The sequence below is a fragment of the Drosophila gunungcola genome, assembly GCF_025200985.1.
Source record: "Drosophila gunungcola strain Sukarami chromosome X unlocalized genomic scaffold, Dgunungcola_SK_2 000021F, whole genome shotgun sequence".
Lineage (NCBI taxonomy): Eukaryota > Metazoa > Arthropoda > Insecta > Diptera > Drosophilidae > Drosophila > Drosophila gunungcola.
The window spans coordinates 550,491-575,269 of NW_026453184.1; the positions used below are offsets into that span (position 1 = coordinate 550,491).

At 36.9% G+C, this 24,779-nt stretch overlaps 1 protein-coding gene across 4 annotated transcripts in view; it reads left to right on the plus strand.

Annotated features, from left to right (window-relative positions):
* Positions 1–24,779, plus strand: part of LOC128260299 (homeotic protein female sterile) — a 46,971-nt gene that overhangs the window by 4,079 nt on the left and 18,113 nt on the right. For 3 of the 4 annotated variants that reach the window (XM_052993169.1, XM_052993168.1, XM_052993170.1), the window contains exons 2-4: positions 20,465–20,664; positions 20,825–21,034; positions 21,586–22,456. In XM_052993169.1, the coding sequence (XP_052849129.1) occupies positions 20,536–20,664; positions 20,825–21,034; positions 21,586–22,456 (1,210 nt within the window). In that variant the 5' untranslated portion in view covers positions 20,465–20,535. The remainder of the gene's footprint in view (positions 1–20,464; positions 20,665–20,824; positions 21,035–21,585; positions 22,457–24,779) is intronic. The other variant, XM_052993171.1, reaches the window with a different exon arrangement.

The following is a 24,779-nucleotide window of genomic DNA, read 5'->3' on the forward strand; positions in this document are numbered from 1 at the left end:
GTGGCCTCCCTTTATGCTCATCCTCATCCTCCACCATTTCCATTTTCCTTGGCGCCCTTTTCGCTTTCTTCTTGTTTGTCACGAGTTTATTTTTCAGGGACTTGGAATCGTTGTTTTCGTGTTGGTTTTGTTGGCAGAATCCTATGAATTTGATTGTTGCTTTTCGCCTGGGAATTGCTCTGTAATGTTCAAGTTTCCCAGAGCTTAAGTTAGTAGTTGCATTTGCAAAGTTTTGTGTTCAGTTAAAGACCTCCAGTATCCAGTTTTTTTTTAATAGTTATCAGGATTATTATTAAATTCAAATTGTTCTTAAACATTTTACTTTACAAATGGCAATCTGTTGATTTTATTTAACTTTAAATTACGCATAAGCATGCAAATGCATTGCTTGAGTTGAGTACGCTGCCTTTGAAGTGTTCCGCTTACCTCCCCATATACTTTCAGACCCTCCAATGTATGCTACACTCTTGTTTTCTCGTTGGTTGTCATTTGCCCCGGGAAACTGAAAGACGAAAAAAATATGAAAAATGCCAAATGTAAACAAAATCAAAAATGCCGGCCATGTCCTTTGGCGTTTTGTCCCACATATTTTCTTTGTTCCTTCCCCCTAATATATACAAATATTTTGATGGCGAGGGGCAACAAAAAACTGGACTGGCTGAAGTGAGAGGAAGTGGGCCTGTTAATTTAATTTTCCTTCACTCGGTTTCCACTACCGATTTCGTTGGCAGATGTCCTGGAATTTGTGAAAACGACGTTGCGAATAAAAGCCAAACTAAATGGAACGTATTCCTGTTGATAAAAACCATAGTTGAAAGGCCTGTACTTCAAATTTCTGATTTATTAAGAACAAATTTTTAAACCTATTGCCAATTAAACTAAATATTAAATATTAAATAAATTAAATAAATATTAAATATACATTATTTTTAATTAATCCACATAGACTTTTGAGTATTAGAGTTCCTTAGAGCTACATAAGGTCTCATTTAGAAAACTCATTGCCATGCAACGCTTTAATATAAATATGAGATCATTTATTCCCAAAAATATATATTGGTTCACCTCCTATTTACACCGAAAAATGGTTTTCATTTTCTTTATTTATTTGTTTGGTATTTTCCATTGACATCGAAGCATTAGCTCCTTGTGATATCGTTTCATCCTGTTATACTCTTGTTGTTGGCATTTCAATACATTTTGATTCTATTTCGATATTCACTTGAATTGCATGCAGTTCATTTCATATCTTTTAACCAGTTTCGCGTTGGCTTTCTTTTTTTTTTTGTTTTCTTCGCCAACCATTTTGCTTGTTTGCTGTTTGTTTGTTGGTTTTTCATTATTTATAACAGAAATTTAAACGCTGTTGTTGATGCCGACGGCGCGGCCTCTTGTTGTTGGCGTCGATTTTTTTCCTATTGTTTTACTACATGTATTCCATATATAAGTATATATATATATATATATATATATATATATATATATATTTGGTTTATTTGGATCTGGAGTTCCTGTTGTTGCTGGTCCATTGCCGGCCATTGACTATCTCTGTTTTATTTTGCTTTTCTGATGTCCAGTTACGCTAACGCTTTCACTTTCCGTCTCTGTTTTCCCACGGAATGCTATATCCTTTCCCTGATTTCCTTTTCCTTTATTTTATATAAGTGTGATTTAAGTGGAAACATTTTATTCTGTTTATATCCGATAGCTTATTGCAATTTGAGTGAAGGAAATATAGTATTATTACCTATTTCAGCAATCAATGAAATTGTAAGCATTTAAACATTTTCTTTCTGTGCAAGAATAGAATACACAAAATCCGGGGTAACTGGATTTTTAACTCGTGTCCTATTCCGCTACATAGAGATGTTCAATAATCTCCTCCAGAATTTCCATCGTCGCTGAATTGCCAACCAAATTCCAAAGAATCTTTTTCCGCCGATTGACCCACAAAAGGCGCTTAACTTTTTTTCAACCGAAAACAAAAAGAGGCATTTGGGCAGAAATGTGGAAACAATGGTTGGAAAAATGGGGATTCGCGGATAGGTGCATATAACATGGTCATAAAGCATGAAGGTCGCTTTCAGTTGAGTTTGTTTGTCTGCTTTTTTCGGCGAGCTTATTGTTGGTATATTTTTTGGGTGGGCTCATAAAAGCGAGCGATAAAGCAATCAATCTGATTGAAGTTTATTAAGAGACTATCGATGGCGATAAGGATTCTAATTGACTGGCTGAACTGATTATGAAAATATTTATACTAAGAAGTGACTCATTCGTATCTCAAATATAAGACTGTATCAGAACTTAGTTAAAATAGTTCAATTCCGTTATCCTTGGGATAAAAATAACCAAGAGGATTACTTTCCATATTAAAAGTGCTGAGGAGAAAATAGCCAAGAAACCGGCAAGCTAATCCATAAACACTCCAGAACTAAGTCGCTGCTGCATCTGCATTTTCTGCAAGACATGGGATCTTAAAGGATTAAATAGGAGTGGAACAAATAGATGACTCTTTCTTCCGATTTTTGGGTCTTATTTTGGCAAAGTTACAACAAAAAAACTCTTCAGAAATAATCTTGTTTGAAAAATCGCCTAAAGACCCAAAAAACACATAAAAAACTTGGTTTTTGTGTCAAAACCCTGGGAATTAATGGTCAAATGTTGGAATGTCATACACCGTTGAATTCGTAATAAAATTTCCAATCGAATGGCATTCACAGTTAAAATTTTTTCAGATTTTCAAATTTCTGCAAAAAATGATGATGTACCCCCTTACAAAAAAGTCAGAAATTTGGGCATAAATAAATTTTTCAAAAAACGTTTTTCAAAATTCGGTTTTTTTGTCAAAACTAAATTAATTTTTATCAATCGATCAGGGATAGATAATATAGGTTGCCAGCTGTTCAAAATAGCAACTCTTTTGACTTTGGGTCTTATTTTGGCAAAGTTACAAAAAAAAGACTCTTCAGAAATAATTTTGTTTGAAAAATCGCCTAAAGACCCAAAAAACACATTAAAAACTTGGTTTTTGTGTCAAAACCCTGGGAAATAATGGTCAAATGTTGGAATGTCATACACCGTTGAATTCGTAATAAAATTTCCAATCGAATGGCATTCACAGTTAAAATTTTTCAGATTTTCAAATTTCTGCAAAAAATGATGATGTACCCCCTTTCTCCCAAGTTGAAAAATTACTATTTTGAAATAATGCTCCTAATTGTTCTGCTACCAAAAAATGTTGCATACTTTTTGCTACAATTGGTTCGATTTGTATAACTTTTGTTAGTCAGCTAACAGTTAAAATTTCACAATTTACGTATATATTTAAAATAAATTCAACATTTCCATTTTCCGTAGTGTGCTCATATAGAAATATATATTGTTTCAGCATATGTCTGCCCACTCCACAGTCTTTGTCTGTCTGTCAGAATGTTTTTGTTGAAAACGGCTGCCTGAAAATTCATTCTGCCCTACGCTTCTTCTTTGGACCTGTGAAAAGTCGAAAAGTTGTGTCGGTGGAATGAATGAGAGAGGGAGCATATGTATTTTATATGCTAATGCGTTTAAAATCATTCAAATCGTGTCTATATCACACACCACACACAAATGTAAATTGCAAACTTTCAAACTGTCGTTCTCTCTTGGCAATATGCGCAAATGACAGTTTGTGCCTATAAATATTTATGTCTCGCACTGTATTACTTCATAAACAAGTGTGCGATTTACAAGTCAAACAATAAAATAAAAAGGCCATGACAAGCAATTTTAATATCATTTAAATTCAATCGTTCTAAGAATAAATTCAAATTGCTGGCAATGTTAAACGCATGTACATATAGAAGAAATATAATATTTGGAATCATTATACATTCAGAAAACAAAAAAATCGTTTATAGTATTAACATAAACAAAATTGTTGGTCTACATATTTCAAATGGTTAAAAGATTATATCCTTAATTTACAATGATTTGCACATGGTTAAAGAAACAAACCTTTAATCTTTTTTATGTATAACTTAAACGTGTTTTTTTTTCTTAAAGAAAGATTTAGATCTTGCTTACTGATTAACGTGGCTGATGGAGCTGTGAAAAAATTAGTATGCTCTCTGTTAGGTCATTAAAACGTAGAGCCACCCCCTAAAGCCGCTTGCCCGAAAACATTTCCTTCGAACAACTGAGCAATGTGATATAAGATAAATGAGCCAATTTGACTTGGCGTGCGTGTCCTGGCCACAATAACAAATAACGAAATAACGTAATACGAAACAACGAAATACCAGAACCACCCACGAAAACCCAGAGAACTCACACCTGTGCCATTTAATAGGCCAATCCATATGCAGTCAAGTCAAGCGTCGAAAAAGGCGGATTCAGTTTGTCAATCACAGCGCGTAAAGCGAATTTTTGAGTGTGATTTATTTATTTATTTGTTTTTTTTTTTGGTTTGCTCTTCGGTTCTGTGCGCTTGTGAATCTTTAAATTGGTATTTCGTGTAATAATTGATTTTTGTCAAATGAAATTATCGAAAAAGATTATCCACCTCCTTTTGAGTGACAGCAGGGGCATAACAAGTTCCATATCTATTTCTGCACGCAAAAAAAGTCGAGACTTCATTTTTAAATATCCATTCACAGAATTTGAAACATAAAAATTAGGAAAGCATTATCCTTTAATGTGAAAAATTTTAATTACAAATCCAGAGGTTTTAGAAAATTCTTAAAAAAAAAAGTACAGTCATTTTAATTATTCTACAAATTTTCAAAAAATATTTATGTTTTTAGGGCTTTTTGAAACAAGAAGCTTATTACATATTATTCGTTGTCATTGAATTTTATTTTACTTACAAATACATTTAAAGGTTGTTGTGATCCAAAAAAGGTTTCAGAATATTCATATATGCTTTCTTTCTTTTTTTTTTGGACCTTTTCTGTCCCATTTTGGTACAGAATTTTGTGATGCGTGTGTTTTGCTTATTGTTATTCGCCTGTCTGCCGAATAAGCGCGTTCATGTGTGCTGTTGCTGAGCGTTTTCCACCATTTTCCACTGCCATTTTTTACCTAGCGCCGTCTGCAGAAATAAAAACAAGAAACAATTCAACTCAACTCGACTGTAGTCGAGTCGACTCAAAAAGCCATTAAGGCGTCGAAGTCAATGCACTCGAATGATGGGGGCAGCTTTTCTTCAAGGCACCAAGTGGCCTCCCTGGATATATATTTATTGACATTTAAATGGACTTGCAGCGCAGGTATATGCTATAAAATTGAAAACAAAAGGAAATCCAGCCATTTTTGTCATTTAGCATTTCGCTTCTCGCTGCCTTCTGCCTGCTGCTCTCTTTTATTGATCTAATATTTATTGATTAATCAATCAAAAAATTAAGCCCCCAGAACTGTTGAAAATATATTCCCGCTGAGGCACTTGGCCATTTCCGGGGGCCCTTGTTGTTCCTAATTAATCGGGAGCCAACGGAGCGTATACTTAATGGGCTCAATCAACACGCATTTCGATTTTGCCACCCGCCGATACAGTTAAAAATGCCGCTGCTGATCGGCGATAAGAGTGTTTCAGCAAGCAGCGCTCAAATGGAATCCACTTAAATCCAACACCCCCGCATTGTCAAACTAATTATGAAGGACCTTGGTCCGCAGCTTCCATGTTACTTCGCAGCTACCCCAACTCACAATCGTGGAGCCCCCGTAGAGCCGAAACCCTCAAGAACATCGCTTCCATCAACTCCTCTTTGCTGGGCGGAAAACTCCATCATAATTGTGAAATTACATTTTTGTTTGTCGATTTGGTGAGGCCTAAAAGCATCACTTCAAAAAATACCCACTACAATTGACAGAGAAGTGTCTACACACATTTAGAGGACGTTAAATCGCTTGACAATTGTCTTTTACAACAACTAACTAAATTATACTTTATTTAAAACCACTTCATAAACCTCATAAAAGTAGGCAATAAGATTTTTATAAGGTCGTGGGAAAATTAAATTTTTTTACATACTATTTTTGCACAATTTTAAAAGAACACATATGCACAGAGAAATCTGTACAAAAATGTGTAGGATTTTGCATCATTTGACAATTGCCTTTTAAAACAACTTACTAAGAATTATACTTAAAATCTCTAACAAGCCATCAGTGATTTAAAACAACTTTTAAAGCCTCCTAGAAGTATGCAATATTATATGGGAAAATTACATTTTTTTGCTCTTAAAATGAGAAAAAATTAATAATTCTCTGACAACAACAAAAAATGTATTGTTAATTTACCTTATTTTTCAAAAAATACGAGAAATAATAATTTATTTGTGTTAAGCCTAATTAATTGTTTTCCACTCTATGAAAAAGTTTCTTATTCATAATCCTTAATTTAGCACTTTATTTCAGGCAGTGTAGACGCTTAGAAAGGCGATTGTTTGTGCATTGTATGTATATCTTATCTTTTGGCAGCCAGGCAGGCTTTTTATCTAAACCAGAAACTCGAGTGCTCAATGGAAATGGGAGGGTTACGGGCTATGGGGATGTGGGTGACACATGTAACCTCTTCTCTTTTCCGACACGAACTCTAGATTTTAGTTTGCCAGAAACAAAACAAAACAAAACAAAACCCGCGCAACTAGGGAGCAAAATGGAGTGGGCAGGGTTGAGAATGGGGCTTTGGTTAACCTTACCATGGTTAAGTGGCTTCCAGCTGGGGGATAAAGTGGTAGTGGGCCAATATTTGCTCCAGGCAAATATGAATACACGGTTCGACTAATTACGCGCTCTAACCCTCGAATAAAGTAAAATTCAACGATGAATAGCCCAAAAATATCGGAATGACTCATTGAATTTGACGGTGCTTAGGTCATAATAACAGCCCCTTCAATTCTGCTTAATTTGCAATCACACTTTGCCTTATAGGCAGTTAATAAAAGTGTCTACAAATGTTTTAAATTAATATGCGCAAAATTGATTTTTAAACTGAACTGATTTTATTGTTATCTAGTTAAAAATGGAGTATTTTTGGATTTTTGGATTTACTCAAAAGTCAGATTTAAGCAGTTTTCATAATTTGAACTGAATTCAATTACAGTATCATCAGTCGGTGCGATTTGCATACTGTAATTAACACTTTTTGTGCTGTCAAGATGAATAAGCATAAGCCGTGAGTTCAGTTGTTAAAGGCCATTTTCGACTCAATTAAAATCATTTTTACACCTGTTTCGCAGATTAGCGACAACATTTTGTGTGGTCCTTTGTCTGCTAATTGAAATATGAAATATGAATGTGACAGAGAGCAAATTGAAATGCGGTGGTCCAATCGAAGTGTGAATTAACTGTGACAGCAGCTGCAGTGATGCGGAAAATCTCGGTTCAAAAAAATGAAAACAAAATCTCAAATGATGCGCCATGCCAAGGTGGTTGGAAAACCATGAAAAATCGAGAAAACTCGTGTAATTATTATTTGTAATACCATCAGTTGCAGACATTTCCTTGCACAACCGTCATATTTCTAAATCAAAAACAACCGCAGTCGAAGTTCAATTAATTGGTTAACCACTTGGGCCAGCCCGCGAATCAATATTTGTTATAAAAACATAACTCAATCAAGGACCAATTACATTGGCATGTGTGTGTACCTGCCATTGGGCTTAAACACACAATGTTTCAAATGGAAACAAACATTTTTGAGTGCAAACTTTTGACAGGCACACGCCGAAAATGTGATTAAAATCTGTGTGCACTGGCTGATTTAGCCAGATTTGGGGTATTATTCACGGTCTATTGTTTATTTTGTTTACGCCAAATCCGCCTCACGGCCCTCACCTTCTTTTAATTGAAGCCTATTCAAGATCCACTGGCCAGCGCCTACCTTTTCGCTATTAACATTTCAGCCTGCCCAAAATTGATGTTTCAGTTGGGGGGTTGGGGTGTGTGTGGTCTTAACAAAAGCGTTTAAACTAATCAACAAGAGCATTTTGGTTCGTGGCCTGCCATCTGAATTAAATATGATTGTGGGACCATGAATTGCGCACAAAAACAGCTTAATGGAGGACAGGTTTTTCCTTGTTTTTATACCCTTCACGGGGGGCATTATAGTTTCATTCAATATCTATATAGCGTATATTTTCTGAATCTGTTTCTTTATCGTTTGCGAGCTCAGCTTTTAAGGCTAGAGACTTGAAAAAGTTAATCAATTTTCGGTATGACCGACAAGGGTATTTAAACTTAAGCTTGCCAAAGTTTACTTATGTAATCGTTTTTTCCTACTTTTACATTATCTTTTTTTGTGGCTAAGCTCCTTTTCTTGGGGACTCAATTTGCAGCTTCATTTCTCTCGCACACACGGGCAATATCGATTTAATGTAATTAAGGTAGAACGGCACTATAATAAAAATGTGTCGCCAGGCAGCACGCACTCAGATACATCAGCCAACATACTTAACCGCCTTGTCCACGTCTTTCGACTCCATTCCTCGTCCTGTGGCACCCAAATAAAAATCAATAATTAAAGTTATTTTCTCCCAGCCAGTTGATATTGTGCCAGGCTTAGCGTTTAAAGCTTAAAAAGAGAAAAGAACCGAAGCTAAGTCGAGTGAATGACCTTTACTGGAACCGATTGTCATGCCGATAGGTTTTTTTTTTTTGACAGTTCGTAATGACAGTTTTTATTTGAAAAAGTACAGTACTGCTGAGATAGTAAACGTTTTTGACACTTTATGCTTCTTCTTTTGAATCTATTCAAAAACTGAAAGTGCACTGAGTGTACTTTTGAATTTCTTTGTATTTTGAAAGTTTTTATTTGTGTATTAAATGTGATGTTTTTATTCTTTAAAAAAAGTGCAATGCAGCTGAAAAATTGAATATGTACGATATTCAGACCTGAATTTTATGCTACTCTGCCTCGAAAAAGTACAATTGTCCCCAAAATTACGTTAATTAAAAAATAATCTTGGTAAGAACTTAATTCTTTGACTGACACGTTTCATAATTGTTCAAAAACTAAAATATTCAAGAAAGTGGCTCAATAATGTAAACACTATCAGATTCGCAATTTAAAATTGACAAATTACAAGCCACTCATCAATTGTGTGATTGGCAATAACGTTTCTCTGCTTTGATATATGTCATATGTTATTTTTTTGAGTGAAATTTCCGGCTTACAATCAGTTTGCATTCAAATGTCAATGTTAGGTGAGGAAATATGTTTTTGGCAAGATAAAAGCAAACAAAAGGAGTGTGAGAGAGTCAAAAACGATGACCAACAATGGCACAGGGAGCTATAAATCATAGTTCGCAAATCCCTTTAGTCCTCCAATATCCGTTTAATACGATTTTTTGTCACTGTACTCGACGGAAAACAAAAGTACAAAAATTCAAAAAGACCCGTAGGCGTCGCAATGGTCTAGTTTAATGGTGATTAATGACCAAATTTTTAACAAGGACAACAGCACCAGAAGCGAGTAATAACGTTTAATGTCTGTCATGCAAAGTAATAATACAAAATCATTTTTTGGACCAAGAGCAATGCCAACCAGTAAAACAGGACTAATGGATGGCACGAACATTTGAGACACAAATTTTATATCTCATAAATATTTAATACTAAATCACTTTGGTTTAAGCTGACTGCAATCTGTGGGTCGGCTAATAATGTCAGACTTACCCTAAATATTTATTAAATATTCTGGTAAAACAAATACAATGTATATAACGACAAAGTTTAAGGCTTGTTTATAAAACATATAACATGTTTTAAAAGACTTTATTATTATTATTTCAAACACCACAAAGAAAACGACAAAACAAGACTCCTCGAAATACATCCCTTGGGTGTCCAAGGTATTGCCTTGAAAAAAAAGCAATTCAAATGTATCTCTGATAACTGCTACACTTTCAAGTCACCTGCAGATTTTGACAGCCAAAGTTCATCTATTTTGTTTTATTTATTTTTGTGTGGGTGCAGTAACGTTGGCAGAGTTCAGTTGGTAGACCCTCAAGGGCTGAATCATTTGCATGAACCGTTTCCGGATGCTGTTGTCGGTCCTTCTGGCCATTCCCAGTGTCAGTGTCCCGGGCTCAACGCACTTGGTACATGGTACTGGGTACTCGGCACTTGGTACTTGGTACTTGGTGAATCAAAACAGCACCAGGAAGGCAGCCATCTGCCGCATCCTTGGCTTCGTCCTGGCAATGGCAGGACACAATGTGAGGCTGCGGAGCACCTGCAGGCGCATTGCGGCTAAGTTGATTTTTAAGGAGCGAGGCTTTGTACCCACATTTCCATTTCTAACCCCCATTTTCCTCTCCATTAAAAGAAAGCGTCCAAGCATGCTGTCGGCATCCTTGGGCTCCCCTCATTTACACTGAGACAAAAAAGTTCTTTAAGAGCATTGGGCTTAGTCTCTAACTCTATTTTTTACAATAAATATATTGATTAATCGAATTCCAACCACAAATGGCATATTAAACCATAAAAAGTGGTTTTAACAGAAATTTTAAAACAAATCTGAAAAAACCATAAGACAATTATTGGGTTATTTTAAGTCAAGTGTTAACTAAAACCAATATCTCCTTCAATATAAGTTTTGATTATAAATTTATTTATATTTTTCAAAATGTAAACTAAATTAAAAAATTTAAAATATAAATAAAAGATGCCTAGTCGTTAGACTTTAAATCTTCTAAAATTTATTTTCACATCCTTTTTTTTTGGAACTTAAAAATTCTAAACTAATATTTTAATTAATTTTTTTTCTGAGTGTCGGCTCAGGAAAATGTGCACAAAATTGTTGCGTGCAATAAAAGTAAGCCGTGAGTCGGAGCTAAAATGCAATGTGGCTGATGTTGCTGGTATTTAAATGGGTGGATGTGGGTGGTGGGCGGTAGGAAGTGGGTGGGAGCAAGTGGTTGAATAGTAGCACAAATGAAGTGGCACGCTAGTCTGACAGTCGCTTGAAATGTTTTACCTACCTTCTGCAGTACTCTGCTACCCACAAATATTCCCTCAGCAGTTGGCACTTCAACAGGCGCACTTTATTATGTGAAATTAATTTTAATTAAAAATATTTTGAGCCTCCGAAATTGGGCATCTTACACTCTTATATTTCTAGAGCAATGTAGCACCTACCTTAAAGTTTTTTCAGTTAGATAAATAATTTTATGTAATAGTCCAACACGATTTCAACAAAATGTATTTATCTTAAAGGTTCTTAAGTTTTTTAACATAAAAGTGAAATGAACATAATAACAAATGATCAAACAGACTTTCGAATAAATTTCTTTATCCTAAAGGTCCATTTTTAAGTTTTAAAATTTGTTGAAAGCAAAACTTATTTGCAATGATCTAACAGAATTTCAAAAAGAAATGTATTTAACCTAAAGGTTTTTTAAATTGTTCTAGACTTAAATGTTCTTAAAAGCAAAAAATGTTGTAATTTCTATTGGTTAAACAGAACTTGAAAGAAATTTGTTTAACCTAAAGGTTCTTACTTTTATTCTAATTTTAAAACTCAATTTCTCCTTTCTAACATCAAAATCTCCACTGGATAGACCCATTATTTTGGGATATCGCTAAGTGATGGCTTGAAGGTTGCGAATCAATACAATTTCGCATTTAGCATTGAAATTGGCGGCGGGAACGTGGCGAAAATGATCCGGCCGGCAAAGTTGACAGTGATGAAGCCCTCGGCTGACAGCTTTTGGCTTTTGGATGGGGCGCCAATGCCCTGACAGATGCCTGACAACTGATTACACACCCCACTTGTCACCCCTTACAGCGGGTATAGGGTGTATAGGTGGTGCTCCCTTGATTCCCACTTTCCACATCCCATCCAGAAGATTCTCCCAATCGACCCCCAACCTGATTGAACCGAACGAAATGCACAGGGATAAGGCTTACGTTCAACACTTTGGCTGGTGTTTGTGTTGGCCGTCGCTCTTTTCTATTATCCAATGTGCTCGGCAGTCAATCAACCGTGTCTCGAATGCATTAAGATGGTGAAACAGAAAAAATAAAACCCTTTGGGGCATTGGGGTATCCATTGCAGTCTGATCCGATCGGTCAGTGTGCGCTGTGATTTATCGCAACGGGGTTCCCCGGCTTCTTTGTTTGCTCACTTGCACTCGGTGTTTCCCATTGTTCTATTGTTTTCACGATTTTATCCCTTCCATGACTTTCCAGCTGGTTTCATTTTTTATTTTAAAATTTCCGCAAAACAATTGGGCAACAGGTGGTAGCATTTCGTTGTAAAAGGGTCAAAGAAAAAAAACTAAAGCTTAAGGTGAAAACTTGTTTTCAGATGGCATTCAAAAAAATTTAATGATATATATTTCAAGCACACGTTCTTAAATATGAAATGATAATCTTAAATTCAACGCAATTGTAGCCTTCTTGTATTTCTCAATAATTTACAAGAAATGGATTCTCAGGCTCCATGCCAAAGTTCAATCGTCCAATTAACCCCTGCGAAGCCATTGAAGCTGCACAGCAAGTTATCATCCCTCACTGACTTTACGCATCCCCGTCCATGTGTTCAAATACATCCAAAGGCATCTTAGTGCGCCCCATCGAAGACCCAAGTGTCTGTAGTGGAATCAGTTAACAGCGGCAATGGCCACCAATTAGCGTCTGATTAATTGGAATTGGATGGTGGAATGCTGGATGATTGGTAATTGCAAAAATGAGGAAAGTGCTTTTAAAGATCCCATAGGGGATTGCAGGGGTTGCTCTTGGAATAGGAAAAAAAGCAACTGTTTACGGTCTACATTTTTCCAATTTAAATCATCTTTTAGTCTTTAATAGAGATTTGAGCAGAAGTCTTAAAATGATTTCTTTGGAAGTTATGAAAGTTGCAAATTTGGAATATAAATTTGTCTATATTTATTGATGGACCGAAAGGATACTCAGCTAAGGATAGTACATTTTTTGTTGTTGTTATAATTTAAATTGTAATTTTTTTTTTATTATATTTTTCGCAATTTTCTTATAAAAATTCCTAAACTAAATGTTCTCCTCTGAAGGTCCGTTTCAACTATTTTTAGTCCTGGTGACCCATTCAAAGTTGTTGGCACAATCACAATGCTTCGGGGAAGGAAGTATTGCAGCCAACAAACGGAAAGGTTCAATACATAAATGCAAATGCGAGTGGCTACCTGCTGGGCCATCTGTTGCATTATTATTTAATTTGCCAATTATTTGACATCGTTTGCATGTTTTCTGCCAGTCAACAATATAGTTATTATTCTTGGGAAAATCGACAGTACTTAGGGGACCCTCTTTTCCAATGTTCCACTAGAAACTCGCATTATTCTGGTCATAGATTGATTTATTGCATTCGATTCTGGGAAATTTGCTTGCTTTTGCTTATCCTTTGTGAAAAGTCAAAAGCATTGTTGGCAAAATTGCACAATATGAAATATAATTGGGCCATGGGCAAAATGGTTGCAACAGCTCTTGTAAATTGCAATAAATAATGGCAATTTAATGGGAACTTTGTCTTTATTGAATCTATTGCAGTTGAAGCACGATTTTTGTAGAACCAACAGTACAGATATGTAAAAATTAATTTATTGCAATAAATGGCCGAATGGTAGCGTAAACAAAAAATAAGTCACACAACGTGTGGACAGTGTCAATATAATGCTGAGTTAATAAACATTGGCATTTATTAAAAACTTATTTTGAATGTCATTTTTTGTCAATGGTTCTGTCTCCATACCACTGGACTTTTTCAATTTGATATCCTGAAATAAATTTTTTCCTAGCTGCCCACTTGACATTGAATCCGTTCATACTGTTAACTGTTTACTGTTTATTCACTCATCTCGATTTCAGGGCACCAACAGTTAACTTCTGCATTTCGTTTGACTCTCATCTCGTATATTTATGCATACAATGTTCTTTGATTGCTCAGTTGGCTGCAGGCCAGTTCTACCTACGAAACATCTGGATTATGTGGGTGGGTTACGGACGATACGCAGTCGCCTCAAATATAAGGAACCGAGAAATCAGTGGAAGGTGAAAGCCAAACTTCCACTGCCCGGTGGCTGTTGTCATAAAACTTTATCCCTGTCATTACAAACGCCTTAACAGCTAGATCAACAAGCCGCAAGTGGCTTTTTCCCTGGATAAATATCCATCCCCAGTTTTCTTTTCTTTTTTTTCCCCCAAGCCGAATGACTAGCAAATGTAAAAAAAAAATACACAAATTCATAGAAAAGCCCAAGCATGCGAGGTGGCACTCTAAAAAATGAATTGAACTATAAAGCTATCAAGAATTTTATAAAATAGCAGACAAGCCAAGTGGAATACATGTAATATAGTCTAAAGAAGTCATAAGAACCAAAGTTATGTTCATTTCTTAAAAAACATATTGAAATAACTTAATGTTTTAAATGTGTGTTCTTTCCGGAAAAACCAAATAAGATAATATATAAATATTGAATCTATATTGTAATACAAACAAAATTAAAAAACCTTGACTTTCAAGTATACCTACAACATTTGAATAATTTTTTATAACAATAGATATGGCTTTCCATTTGATTTTTTCCTGTGTACTACACTTTTTTTTGGAAAACATGTGTGCGTAGAGCTGCTTGTTCCTTTTCTGTTATTCCTTTTCTTCTCCATAATTTTTTGCCAGCTTTTCTCTTTTGGGCGATGGATGCGAAAAGGCAAAGGGAAGAGGAAGGGGTTTTGCTTAAACATTTATAAGGCTCAGGCCCTGCTGTCAGCTCCCTTTGCCCCATACATTCATTTCATTCATTCCGATGGAGCCCATTCATTTTCCCCGCACTTTCACCCACACTTTCACCCCCACTTTCACCCCACTTTGTCCACTTTCTCGTCATGCGTTGTAGTTGTGCAAATCCAATTTCATGCGCCCTTTTATTTATTTCTGGTTCCTTTTGGCCAGTTTTATATGTTTTGTGTTAGTTTGTTGCCCAGCGCAACGACCAATGTCCAATGTCCAATGTCCAAGTGCCACTCCACATTCAGTTGGCTTTTTTTTTGTTTTTTTTTTTGTTTTTCTTTATTTTTTTCCATCCATCCACTCGATAGCATTCCATTGCGACGACCTCTCGATTTGGGTCGGTTTGGTATAAATTATAAGCTCCAGATGGGATCGTTCCTTCAGAAATTTCGCAACCTGTCGCGACCTATGCAAACAATCAGCGAAAATGTTTCGGTTTCCGAAATCGAGAAATACTGCTGGGAGTGAGGATGAAAACTGGCTGAATGAAGGGTGTGGAAATGGACAAAAGTCGAGTGATCCCCGGGGAATTCACAGCAAAAATCAACTTACAAAGTCTTCATTAAATTAAATTAAGATTTTGTTTTTTGTTTGTTCTTGTTTCTGTTTTATTTTCCTATTCTGTAGAAGATCTTTGATTTTATGATTTTGACTTTGACTTTCAATTTTAATTCTTTAAGAAGGTTAATTTCAACTAAAACTGTTGCAGGTATTTTACCAATTCAGGAATTTAAAAAAAAATTGAGAAACGTCAAGTGTTGTGCACACACACTCCAAATACTCAAGTGTTGGGAAATGCTTGGGAGCTCAGAAGTAAAAAACTGAAAGAGCGGTTGTTTATTTGCCACTAGAATTGATGGACAAACTGTGAAATTATTTAGGGAAATGTGTATTTGAAGAGCTGCAGTTCAGTATGTCAATGAACTGCTGGCATTTGCATTTCTACATTTTGTGTTGCTTTTATTGGGCTCATAAAATTATACATATTAGCAAATATTGAGAGTGGGTCAGTTTTTTAATAAATTTCTTAATATTTTGCAGGCTTAGGTACTATTTGTGATTTTGCCATTAGTTTATTGGTCTTTAAACAGAAAATTCTGTGTCTACTGCTCGTTTCAGTATTCATTTCTCAACCTTATAATCCCAATGTTATGCTATGTGTTAGCCATCGAATGTTTCCTTTGCACTGACCGTAGTTTATTACTCATTAAGTGGAAATGCTGTCTCTATCGCTTATTTCAGAATTAATTTCTCTACCTAATGAGCCCGATATTACTATTAAATTCCAAGCAATGTGATAGCCATCGAATGTTGCATTTGCATTGACCTTCGACATATGTCTCAACTTACCCGCCACCACCTCATTTTGGCCCTGAATGGAGCTGGCACTTAACCTCCGAAAAGCGGCAGCTGCACGTCTTAGCCCCACCTTTGCCATCGTTTCGTATGACAGCCCTTGCTGTAGGAGCCCTCAATTGGCTCACATCTCACACTGTTCTCCCCCCCCCCCCCCCCACACACTTTCTTCAGCCCCCTTTCGCCCCTTTCACCCCTCATTCAGTCCTTTTTCACCTATGCCTCTCGAGCCGCAGGCTGCGGTTCATTTGGCGTTTTTGTGGCATACCTATTTGGGCAGGCCATAAAGTCATACACATATGCATACAGCTAAGGTTAAAGCTCTACTACACCGCATAGTAAGGTAAACTTATTTTTTATTCAACGAAACACAGAATTTTAGTGTTGTTAAATAATAAACTCATAATTAAATTATTAATATTCTAAAATCAGTACTTTTACAACACATTGGGTTAAAAAGTTGATTCTAAAAATATTATTTTTACAATAGCAAGAAAATGTCGTGTTTCAAAATAAAATAATAAAATAAATTCTCGCATAATTTTAATTTTACATTTTAAGCCAATTAAAATATAAAAAACTTCAGTAGTTCAGTAATTTGGTACACGTGTTGTCAATTAAAAATATCTGTAGTAGTGCTTGTTGCGGTTTGGCTATTTTGCTTTGACAAAGTACAACTTTTTCCAGAAAAGTTACTAATTGTCGTAATTGTGAATGTAAATATTTCAGTGTCATGTGCCACTAACGTTTTGCACAAACAAAATGATGGATAGGTGAAAAAGAGGACTGCAATTTCCGAATGAAATTGGGGTCTCGTTACCTTTTTGGCCCAATAAACTCTTGTAGCCAAGTTCTCGTGCCTTCAACTCCACTTTTCATTTAATATGTAGTATGTAGTAAACCATAAGACAGAGAATAATATGTTGCTGTCGGGAGGCTACTAAAGTAAAAGTATTCTCCTTCGTTTGGGTGAGTTTACATTTGGTTTGCTAATTAAAAAGGCTGCAGGGATATGGTATCCTGGGATTCTGGGCCATGGAGGCAGGACGGCTGTGCATCTAAGGTATGCTCATATAATTTTTTTTTTTTTTTTTTTTTTCTTTTGAAACGTTGTCCTTGTTTCCGTACAATCATCTGAGGACACTAAACGCTTTTGCGAAACGCCCAAGCCTATCCCCTTATCACAGCATTTTTAGCAGAGAGAAAAAGAATCTTAAATTTTGTCCCAAACAAACTTTAAACTACTATTTTAGAAAGTACACATTAAACTCTTTCAAAACTACAAATTCACACATTTATGAAGTGATTTTATTATATAAAATATTATATTATTATTTATTACATATATATAGAGAATAAAAAGAATTGTAATTTTCTATATATATATATGTATTTTTGTAAAACTTTTCTAGATCCATAGCCCGAGTTTACATATGTTATGAGGCATAGGTACACTTCTTTCAGTGTACCCACCTACGCCTCCCCCTTAAAAGCCATTCACTGTGTCCGCAACTTTTTAATAAGCCCCACGCTAGAGTCTGGGCCAGGTTCCCACTTGACATGGTTGAGCTGGGGACTTGACGAAAGAGGCTAACTTTTTTCTCGTTGTTTTACAGCCACGACTGTGTGAGTACGGAAAAAAAGAGAGGAAGGAGGGGGGTTTCCGCCAACGCCTCTCATATCGCCCGAGGGGGGTTTTTTAAAGGGGGGCCTTTAGCCCCCCCAGACCGCGTAAACTTTTACCACTGCAAATTAGCAGCAATTTCGAGCTGCAGTGGAAAATTAGAGGGCATTATGGTTATTAGCTATTATAGCCCGGCAGCGGTTAGATCAAACGCTTTTATAAAGCGGATTAGGTTAGGGAATCCCCTTATTAGGAATAACGAAACCCAAAACACTTGAAACAATTTAGCAAATGTTAATTGAGCATACAGTCTTAAAGTATATTTTAGTCAAACGCACGAAATTAAATTGAAATCTTACTTATGCAAATTCTTACAGTTCTCATCGGAAATTGTATGTAAGCAGATTTACCAAATCTGGTTTTAGTCTCAATCTTAAGACGTTTCCTTGTCTTAACAATTTTTAGCATTAGCTTGAATACAAGTTTTCTATAGTTTGCATTGGCAATGCAAATTTTCCAATGTGATTGCGCTTGAGTGTCCTATAATTTGTTGCAATTAATTGTTGAACCCGACCGATGAACTCTATGTGGAACGAAATGCTGGGCTTGGCTTGCCAGTCTAGACTGCACCGAACACGCCCATCATGCCAACTTGGCATAGTGGTCACGCCCAGGAAAGTCAGGCAACTTGTTGAGTCACTCAATTGGTTACTTCTCGGAAAATGTCTCTTTGTGATGCGACTCTTTAAAGTGCACTTTCAGTGGTTCGTTCTGGCAGGAATTTTTGTATTATATCTTAATTTATGCATTTATGTTCTTGTTTACTTTTAGTTTGTTCTCGAGTTCTCATTATTTTATTTTCCGTCAAGGTTCCTCTCTTAGAAATGATTTACTTAATTTATTTACTTTTTCCTCTTAATGCTATTAATTTCCTTGTTTAATTATTCCCTTCTGACTTTATATTTTGTCTCATTTTAAATTACTTGGTTTCGGTTTTAGTTTATTTATGTGCAACTTAAATAAAACATAAAATACAAATGTTTAATACAGATATTGACTGCTTTTTTGGCTTCCAAGAAGTGCGTTGAAGTGTGCAATTGTGAATTTGGCTAAAGTTGCAAAATGAAAATATATTCCGTATCCTCTTTTTTTCGGTTATGTTTTTGGTCGCACTTCTGCACTTCATTTACATTTACATGCCCGACAGGAGGGGGCATTTTTTTTGCTATACAAAAATGGCGCTGGAATTAGTCCATTTGCAGTGCATAAAAGTTGAATAAGTTGTTTGGTGTCCAGTCTAAAAAAAACCGACATTTAAACAACTTTTTCTCCCATGTTTTTATACCCTTGCACAGGGTATAATTATAATTTCAGTCAGAAGTTTGCAACGCAGTGAAGGAGACATTTTCGACCCTGTTAAGTATATATTCTTGATCGACATCACTAGTAGAGTCGATCTAGCCATGTCCGGCTGTCCGTCCGTCCGTCCGTCCGTCCGTTTGTAGGCAAACTAATCTCTCAGTTCTCAAGCTAACTGCATAAAACTGTCTAAAAAGTTGTCTTTCTATTGCTGGTAGTATATAAGTCGGAACGAGAGGACGGGTATCGGGAAATAAAATGAAAGAAAAAATTATAAATTTTCTATTTTTATTTTTTTTTTTCATTTAGATGTTTTAAGGACTAATTTATTTTTGAAAAAACTGCAAGGGCATATAAACTCCGGCATGCCGAAGTTCGCTTACTTTCTTGTTTTCGTGTACATCTCTAGATGGGGGTATATTTATTTCTTCCGGGTTTATATATCTTATGTGTTGGACTACATAGAAAATATATACAGACATTGGAGTGACACCTTCAACAACGTCACAAACTTTAACATCAGTTTGGCGAATCGCGGCGGTCTGATAACTTTTCAAATTTAGCCGCTTGGAAAAAGTGTGTGGAGAGGCTTGAGGAGAAAGTACACAAGATGAGGGGGTCGCAAAATGGGGCTGGGGATGAAGGGGACCCGAAAAGTATGCTAAGCATTGTGGCGCCTCCCCCCATTTTGCACCCACCCACTCGCTTACTTTTGAGTTGCTCTTGAAAGAAGCAAACTGAATTTTTGTTAACTGAAACGTCGTTGGGATTTACATTTTTTTTGCGGCGGCGGCGGCATATTTACATTTAAATAAAAAAAACATAAAGCTGTTTCTTTTAAAGAAAGTTTTATATACATTTAAATATTGCCTTTTGGGGCCCATTCATTATGTACTTGTAATATGGTCTTATTCTATAAGTTTTGATTTGGATTTTACAAATCAAAATAATAAAATGAAGCGTAAATCTAATTTTGAGTTTATGATACAAGTTTCGGTTTTTGCTTTGGTTTTAAAATTTCTTCACCTTTATCAACGACATTTGATCAAAGGAATTTAATTCAAAGATGCTTCCTAGAAATGCCCACTGTCCGAGCTATTGTCGTGATTATGGGATCAGGGATTATAAGCTTTTACAGATCTGCAGGCGATGAGCAAACCTGGGATGACTTTATATTCAATTCTTTTATATTGCATATGATTTTGTATTATTATTTTACTTTCGCCTGCCTGTCGCTTTCGCTGTTCCTCTCTAACCCACAATGACTGTTCTCTTCTTGCATGTTATTTGGTCTGCAACGACGACGGACCAAAAAAAAAAAATGTGTTAAATGTGTTTTTATACAAAAAAAAAAAACAAAAAACCAAAAAAAATGTAGGAGAAAGCGAAAAAAAAAAGAAATAAGATAAGATATAGCTAAAGGATAAGGAGAGAAGAGTTTTTAGAGCCATGGATACCAAGTTGGAGGCACGTGGCCAGTTTCCGGCGTCGTTTCCGGACACGTTCAAGAACTTCTTTGCAATGATGAACGAAGACGAGGATCATGTGGGGCTGTTTGCCAACCTGCTGGAGGATAAGGTAGCCCCCTTGCCCCTGAGACCCTGCCTCTTTGGATGCGTTGCTGCCTGCTCCGCGCATGTCCACATACAATATGATGAAACAATATTATAATTATATGTTCTTTTTTTTTTTACTTTACCTCTCTCTTGGCCGTTGATCTTCCACCGGATTTTCCCAGGTGATTCCGCGACAAAACAGCCCCGTGCAGCCGCAACGTCAGCGGTACGGCGGCAGTATGCGGAGTCACAGCGGCGGAGATCGACGGGATCGGGATCGGGAACGGGAACGGGATCGGGATCGGGATCGGGACAGAGATCGCGCCGACCGGCACTATCATCAGCAAAGCCAGAGTCAGCAGCAGCAACAACAACAGCCGAGTTCCCAGCAGGTAAAATTTAACACGGAAAATATATATATATATAATAAGCACATAGAAACAATATATATTTGCATGGGTTATATTAACTAAATAACCTAGCTCACAAAATAATGTTGATATAAAATTTCCAATATTGATATGCCAATTTGATTTAATTTCATTTTGAAACTAATCATATTGTAAATACAAATTTAATGTCATTTAAAATATTAGTTTAACATTTTTAAATAATAAAATTACATTTTAAGGTCAATATAAAATTTTTGGAAAATCTGAGATTGACTTCAATGTACAATAACACAGGGCAACAGCGAAAGTGTAACTGCAATTTGGTTTTTGGTATGTGAAACCCGAAATTTAAATTGCTATTACATTTCAAATCCTTAAAAAGGTTTCACAGTGTTCTTTGAACCTTATTTCGTATAAATATTAAGCTTTATAAATATCAGTTTAGATAGAAATTGTTTTTAAATTATAGTTAACACTTCAAAATTGTTTATTACATAATAGTTGAACTTATTTGATTTATGGTAATATGTCCACACTTTCTTTTGGCGCAGCGTGCTTTTCATTCGCGCAACCGCAGCGGCAGTGGGAGCAGCGTTGATCTCTATGCCAGCCGGAATGTGAGTTTTTCCAGCACCCCCACAAACCGGGTCAATTCGCTGCGAAGAAACCGATCGCGAGGATCTCTGACCCTGAGCAGCAACGGGCTAAATGCCCTGGGCTTGGGACCCGTGACCCTGGCGCCAAATGTCAGCTCCAGCAGCAGTGGCAGTGTGCTGGACTTGACCCTGCCGGGTGCCAATGTTGCTGGAGGATCAGGCGGGGCAGGTGGATCGGGTGGATCGGGTAGGGGAGGTGGGGCAGGTGGATCGAGTGGTGCGGGTGGCAGTACCAGTACCCAGAATAAGTACGCATCATCCTCGAAATTGAACCTTAAGCCGGCTTTGAAACAACCCAAACCACCGGCTGATCAATGCTGCGCCCTTTTTCTGGGCAACGATGGCGAATTGCTGTGCAATCACATCAAGTACTGCAGCCTGCACCACGATCTTTCCACCGATGGCACCCAGCAGCAGCAGCAGCAGCAGCAGCAGCAACAGCTGCTGCAGTTCAAGCATCAGCAATTATCAGCCAATCCAAATCCCGGCCAGAAACACGTCACCTTGCCCTGTTGCGAGTGCGTTTGCGGCCGTGGCAAAGCTCCACGATCCGGACCCGATGGCGAGGACAAATGTGGGGCGAACTACCCAAAGGGATATGCCGTCGGCGGCTATATGCTACCGCCAACACCAAAGGTCAAGTTGGATAAGACGAGCACCATAACGTCCGCCGAATTGGCGGCCTCCAAGAACAAGGATTTGCAGGAGCGACAGGAGCGGCAGGAGAAACGCGGATCGGTCATACTCGAAAGGGCCTTCGATTTCGGTGAGTTTTTACAAGAAATGTTAGTAGGTTATAAGCCAAAAACAGATTCAAAATTTCACTCAATTTTACAAGTTTTTAATACCTACTAGTATTTACTTTGAAATTAGTAACATTTAAATCCACCAGTGCAGTTCTATTTATTCTTATACAATTTTTTTTTTGCAATTTCTGCATATACATTCAAATATATTAATCTAGTGTACTTAAATGATTTAAAAAACCAGCCTGGTTTTGAAGCTTTGGGAAACTGAGCTTAAGTTCAGTACAGCGGGGTTAACTTACATATTCAAATAAAAGCACTCTAAATGTTGTCCTATTAATGTAAGTATCCGCAGAGTGCCTTCTTATCACTTTTGAAAAGCGATCAAAAGGGCCGTATTTTATATATATAAAAAATCGACATTTAGTGTTGATAGCGATCTAAAGTAGCTATTTTAAGTCATAGCAAAGAAACATTTACAAATTCTCACCACAGTCACATCAGGATGAGCTACATTTTGAAATAAAAGCCCTCTAGATTTTAATAATATTTTTGATTAAGTATCCGCATTGTGCACTGTGCCCGCTTATCACTTGACAGTGTTGTAAAACACAATTAAAAGCGCACGCAATGCGGAATTTTTTGCAGCGGTTAAAGAAAATCTCGACCATCTGGCGTATCGCTCCATCGCTCCATCGCTCCGGAAATGCATGCGCTGCCGGGGTTGGTTGGTTGGCGCTTGATTAGGGAATTAGTCATCCAGTAGCTGGGGATGGAGCTGCCACAAAGTGTGTCGGAGGAAGTGCGTGCCATGGGCGGTGGCCCCAATTGCACAATGAGCTGACTGTTGGCATGCTGCACGGTCATCGCCATCGCCATCGCCATCGCCTGGCAGGTTAATTAAGACTCTAGCCTGGACTTGTTTTCCGGGCACAAAGTGACACTTTACGGCGATAATGACATGGGGCACACTCTACGGTCTTCGGTCTTTGGTCTCCATTGTCCGGTCTCCAGATTCTAGATGCCAGACTCCGGATTCCAGACTCCGACTAACGAGGCCGCAAGTCACCTGTCGCTTTCTGTGGCTGCCACGTTGATGCAATTGCGTCCGTTTTGTGGCACCTGACAACAAGCCGAGGGACAGGTCCTGCGCAGCCATGTCCTTCATGTCCCATTCGAAGCACTTAGCACCGGACACCCATTACACTGGCTTACAAAATTTGGACTTTAAGGCGACTTAAACTTTTCCTCTTTAACTCATTAATAATCTGCAAATAACTTTACATTTTCTATGTAAACTAGCTAAAATGTAATCTAAAACTGCACTTCTTAAAATCACAACTCGAACATTTTAAATAGGATTTTAGGATGGCCTTTAAATGGTGCTGTTTCCATACTCTTATAATTTCGTTAACTTGAAGACACATTCATTTTCCCGAACACAAGTGTTATTAAACTGAACTGTCTGCTTTGATGCATGCCCAGTCAATGACTAAGAAAGTTAGTAAACGTTGTTCAAGTTGACCTTCTGTAGCCAGCTTTTAAACTTAATTCGGTTGGCAATCAGCTTAGAGCATTAGCTTTCGTTACTTAACTTTAAAAGGTGATTTAATTTAAAGCCAAATTTGTATTTTAAGGCTTTTTGAGTTTACTTTGATTAATTTACTTAAAAGAGTTTGCTGAGCAGTTGGAAGATCAAAAAAAAAAAAGAACTATGAATATTGTATATTGGAAAAAATACCCTTCTATGGGTAAATGCGCTTTAATTTCCCTTTCAATAAAAAAAACGTACAAGTCAAGGCCCCACAAAAGAGTCAAAAAAACACGAGCCGGAAGGCAGCCCAAAACGAATATTAAACATCAACTTAAAAAGTGGCAAATGAAGAGTATAAAGCGAAAAAGGTTCGACATTTACCCGCTGTTTGTCCTGAATCCGTTTTTTTTTCTTTTCTGTTTTTTTCTTTTTTTTTTTTGTTGTTTTGTTGGGGGAGGCGGGTGACATTGACGGGTTACATGGATAATCGGGTATTTTTATTTTTTTTTCGTTAAGGGCGGGACCATCGCCAGGTGAAAGGATTCCAACTTAAAGATACTTTCTGCCTTTATCCACATAATTGCATTTGGTAAACTGTTGAATGGAGCCGCTCGATAAAAGGACCGGCGACTCATTTCTATAATGGATGGGTCCTTCATGGTGATTAATTCGACTGAATGCGACTGAAAAATGTTTGAAATGAAAAGAGCCGCCACGAACATTATGATTAATCGGCGGGATCAACTGAATAGCTGGTTGGAAACGGAATCATGCCCTCAAATGAACAAAAACAAGGGACAAGGGACAAG